General features: G+C 37.7%; 1 protein-coding gene across 1 annotated transcript; it reads left to right on the top strand.

Annotated features, from left to right (window-relative positions):
• The first annotated feature begins 2,499 nt into the window (after nt 1-2,499).
• On the top strand, nt 2,500-3,687 carry LOC115227965 (craniofacial development protein 2-like). The gene has a single exon (XM_029798651.1). The coding sequence runs from the start codon at nt 2,500-2,502 to the stop codon at nt 3,685-3,687; it is 1,188 nt and encodes a 395-aa protein (XP_029654511.1).
• Nucleotides 3,688-3,970: the final 283 nt, after the last annotated feature.

Raw genomic sequence — 3,970 nt, forward strand, 5'->3', positions numbered from 1 at the left:
CCCATGTGGTCGTTGAAGGTCGGCATTGTGACCTTATTTTGTCCAGGTTCCTCTGGACTGTGCAGTCGTACTCTCAAATACTTGAATGGAGTGGCACAGGGTTGCTGGGTTGTCGACTCAGCCTGGGTTATTGACAGTCTTGTACACAAAAAATGGATTTCTGAGGTTGAACTGGTCTGTTTGGAATTCGAAGGAGATTTATGAAGTTATCGGAGACACTGATTTCGGGAAGCTGCATTATGGCCAAAGAAGAGTCGGGTTGATAGCAAAAGGTTGTTTGAGGGGATGGAAATATGCTGTGTTGGAGTTTTTCCATGATTTTGTTGGGTTTGTTTGTTGCGGGGATTTGTAGAGGACTTGAATTGTCTCGTCATGCTTGCTGGTGCAAGTTTGGGGATTTTTCGAACATGTCCAATTCGTTTCGAAAGTCGGTGGTTGTTGTTGAGGTCATCGACGAGTTCATTTTGCCGAATTTGATTCGTACGTGGTTTTGTGTATTTTAGGCTATCGTGACGAAGGCAGGGTTCATTTGGTTGTTCTGGAATGGCTATTGGATTCCATTTCATTCCATCAACTCAGGCCGTTTTCTGAATATTCACTCGATTTGTAGTATTTTATTTAAAATACGATTTATTTGGTAAGAGCTCGTCGAGGAGACATTTATTAGGTTAGGATGTCTACCGTCGTTAATTTGATAAAGATTTGTAAAGATATTTTGTGTTTCCCGCGCTGGTCACAAGCAGGATGGTGACTTGTGTATACTTAACAGGTCGATTTACACATTTTGACATTAAATTAAAAACGAAAATAATTTGATATAAAAAGGGTTTAGCGTCATTTTAATTAAAAAAATGATATTTTTAAAAGATGTTATATAATCTTAGTTTTACTTAAAAATGCCATTGAATACCAAAATCTTGTAAATCTACTGCTCCGACAATTAGAATTGACTACATTTAAATTCCAAAAATACAAACTTATAAAAAACCAAATCAAATCGTGAAAATTGATGATTAGTATATTTGCTATTTACAATTCATAGTCTTTATCTGTTGGAACAGAATAACCAAAGACACACTTTTTTTTGGACTGAATTCGTTTATTTAATGAAAAGATAAGAAAATAAGTAGAATATTGCAGACTTGAGGGTGAAAGAAAGGATTTGGCCTATTTTATGCAGAAATGAATTGCTGAATAAACTCTGCGTCCTGAGGAAAATGGTTAATGCAGTAGCACGTTCGGGATGAAGAGTGTGAGTAATGAGGTGGACCCACCTTTTGATTTGAAAGAGGAGGCAGTGTAGAAAGTGAGTTTTTATAAAAAGTTGTAAATAAAACGAAATAAAATTTTTCGTTTCGTTTAAATTATTTTTATCATTTTCATTTTATGTATCACTATTCACAATTTTCATGTTTATTGGTTCTTCAGATCTTTTTTTATTTTAAAACAATTGATATGAAGACATTTTCAAATTCTGATAAACATTATGAACGGTAGTGGTACTAATACAATTTTTCTTGTAATCGTTTTGAATATTTTTAATTCTGCACATGTTACACGCGTACTCATTTTGTGGCGTTTTTTATAGTGTGTGTTAATAAGGCGAATTGCAAATACTCCTTGATACTGTTCCTATGTGGCCAAAGCTTCAACTATTTATTTTAAAATTTTAGCAAGTATCGAGACATTAACATTTTTGATTACATTTTTTCCATATCTTGAAACATTTCAATCATTATTATGTCTTATAATCATTTCATCTCCTACGTTTATATTTTCCTCATCATATCGCCATTTTCTTTATTTTCTCTCCGATTTTTGAAGATTTTCCAGAATCTTCATATTTTTCTGTTCATTTTCCGAGCATTCATTTTTTTCGTAATTTATTTCTTTTGGGTCAGTTCCATCGAATGCCATTAATGCGTTTATTTTATTTTCATCTTGTTTTTTTAATGTGACGGTCACATATAATATACTAGTTTATTAAAAAAGAAACTAATTAACTAAGTAATTTTTCTAACCAAGTCCAGAGCCTTTCGAAGTGACACATATAAACCAATTTATTTACGAAACCAAAATTTAATTAAGGTTAAAATATTTAATTAGGACTTTCAATCCTGATTGGTAGTCTCTCTTCTCCTTTTAGGAGAAGAGTCTGCTGCTTGTTCCTCTTCATTCTCTATCTCTGCGTCAGTTGTTGTGCGTCTTTTATCTTTGAATGGAGTGTCCTGGCGGCATGCCATTTCTACTAGTTGATCGGTCGCAGAGGCATATTCCTCGCCAGTTATCTCATTCCATGCTTTGTGTCAATTATCATGCTTCTAGCGTCCTTTTGAGCACAATCGATTGGATGTATGTCATTGTAAATTTTCAATATATAGTTTATCCATATAATTTTTGAGCATCTTGTGAACAACACCATCCCAGGTCAGAACACGGGATAATTTTAAACTTGCATTTTTTTTTTGGTTGAGGTGGTGACGTGCCTCTCTTGCACTAATGTCTATTAAGCATTCGAAACAATCTAATGAACTAACAATCCTTACCTTCAATGTCAGAGGTCTGAAAACCGTGGCTAAGAGGCACCTTCTATGTACTGATCTCGAAAAATACCAGGGCTCTATATGCTGTCTACAGGAGACTAAAGTAAAACACGGACTTGACGAAATACACGGAAATTATCGCCTAATACTGCTTCCCTCAGAATCTATACATTATGGACAAGGATTCGCAATACACAAGAACCACACCTCCAGACTATATCGATATTGGAAAGTCAGCGATAGGATCAGCGTCTTACAACTACGTACAATCTCAAGCAGCAAGTCGAGGAGACTCACGTCAATTGTCAATGTCTACGCGCCACACAGTGGACGTATTCAAAAAAATCCAGAAGAACTTGATATCTTCTATGAGGAATTAGGAAGGACATTAACAGACCTCGGTTCTTCGTACTTTCTGTTTGTTGCCGGGGACTGGAATGCGAAAGTTGGAACCCGTAAGGGAAACGAAAGTTTTATTGGCCATCACGGAAGAGGAATCAGAAACTATCCAGGAACTGTTCTAGCTGAATTCTGTCGGGTCTTTGACCTATTCCTATGCAACACCGGTTTCCAGCATCCCGCGCGTCACAAAACGACGTGGACTGGCCAACGACCCTCACCGACCGCAGGGTCCGTCAACATTTTCAACCAAATTGACTACATCGTCTGTCGAGCCGGGGAAAAATCGCTTCTCCGAGACTCAAGGTCTTATGGAGGTGCAGCTACTTACAGTGATCATAAAATTGTCTCTGCCAAGTTTGCTATGAAGACATCAATTGACCTACGACGAAGGGGGCCCAACGCTGATGTAAGGATAAGGCATAAAATCGAACAACTGTGCTCATCTACGCTGGTCAGAGACAACTACCAACTGTCAATCATGAAATCTCTTGGAAACATAAATGCCGAACTTTCTCCAGGAGGTGCCTGGGCGGAGACAATGAAAGGGATCCTCTTGGCAGCCGACGAGGCAATTGGCCTTCGGTCGCAAGTACTATGCAACAAAGGTATACACTCTGATCTCCCTGCCCTCATCAAAGAACAAAAGGAGCTAAGACTACAACTGGAAAACACATCTGATCCGAAGAAGAAACAAATCTTACAGAATAGACGTTCATCTACCCAAAAAAAATCAAAATGTTGAACAAGACAAACTTCACTAACAAACTCGACTTAATAGCTGCAGGAATTGAACAGCTAAAGGACTCTTCAAAAATGTTTACGGCAATCCGCCTACTCAACAGGAAAAAACAAACTAACAAACTCAAAATCCATGACAGCAATGGAAGATTCATCACAAATCCCAAAGAGCAGGCTGAATATATAGCCTCGTATTTCGAGAGTATATTAACCGCTCACGGAGAAATATCCGATTACACCAGCGGATACACCACTCATCTCAGCCTACCTATCACCACCGGTGAAGT

Source organism: Octopus sinensis, unplaced genomic scaffold (genome assembly GCF_006345805.1).
Source record: "Octopus sinensis unplaced genomic scaffold, ASM634580v1 Contig08738, whole genome shotgun sequence".
Taxonomy (NCBI): domain Eukaryota; kingdom Metazoa; phylum Mollusca; class Cephalopoda; order Octopoda; family Octopodidae; genus Octopus; species Octopus sinensis.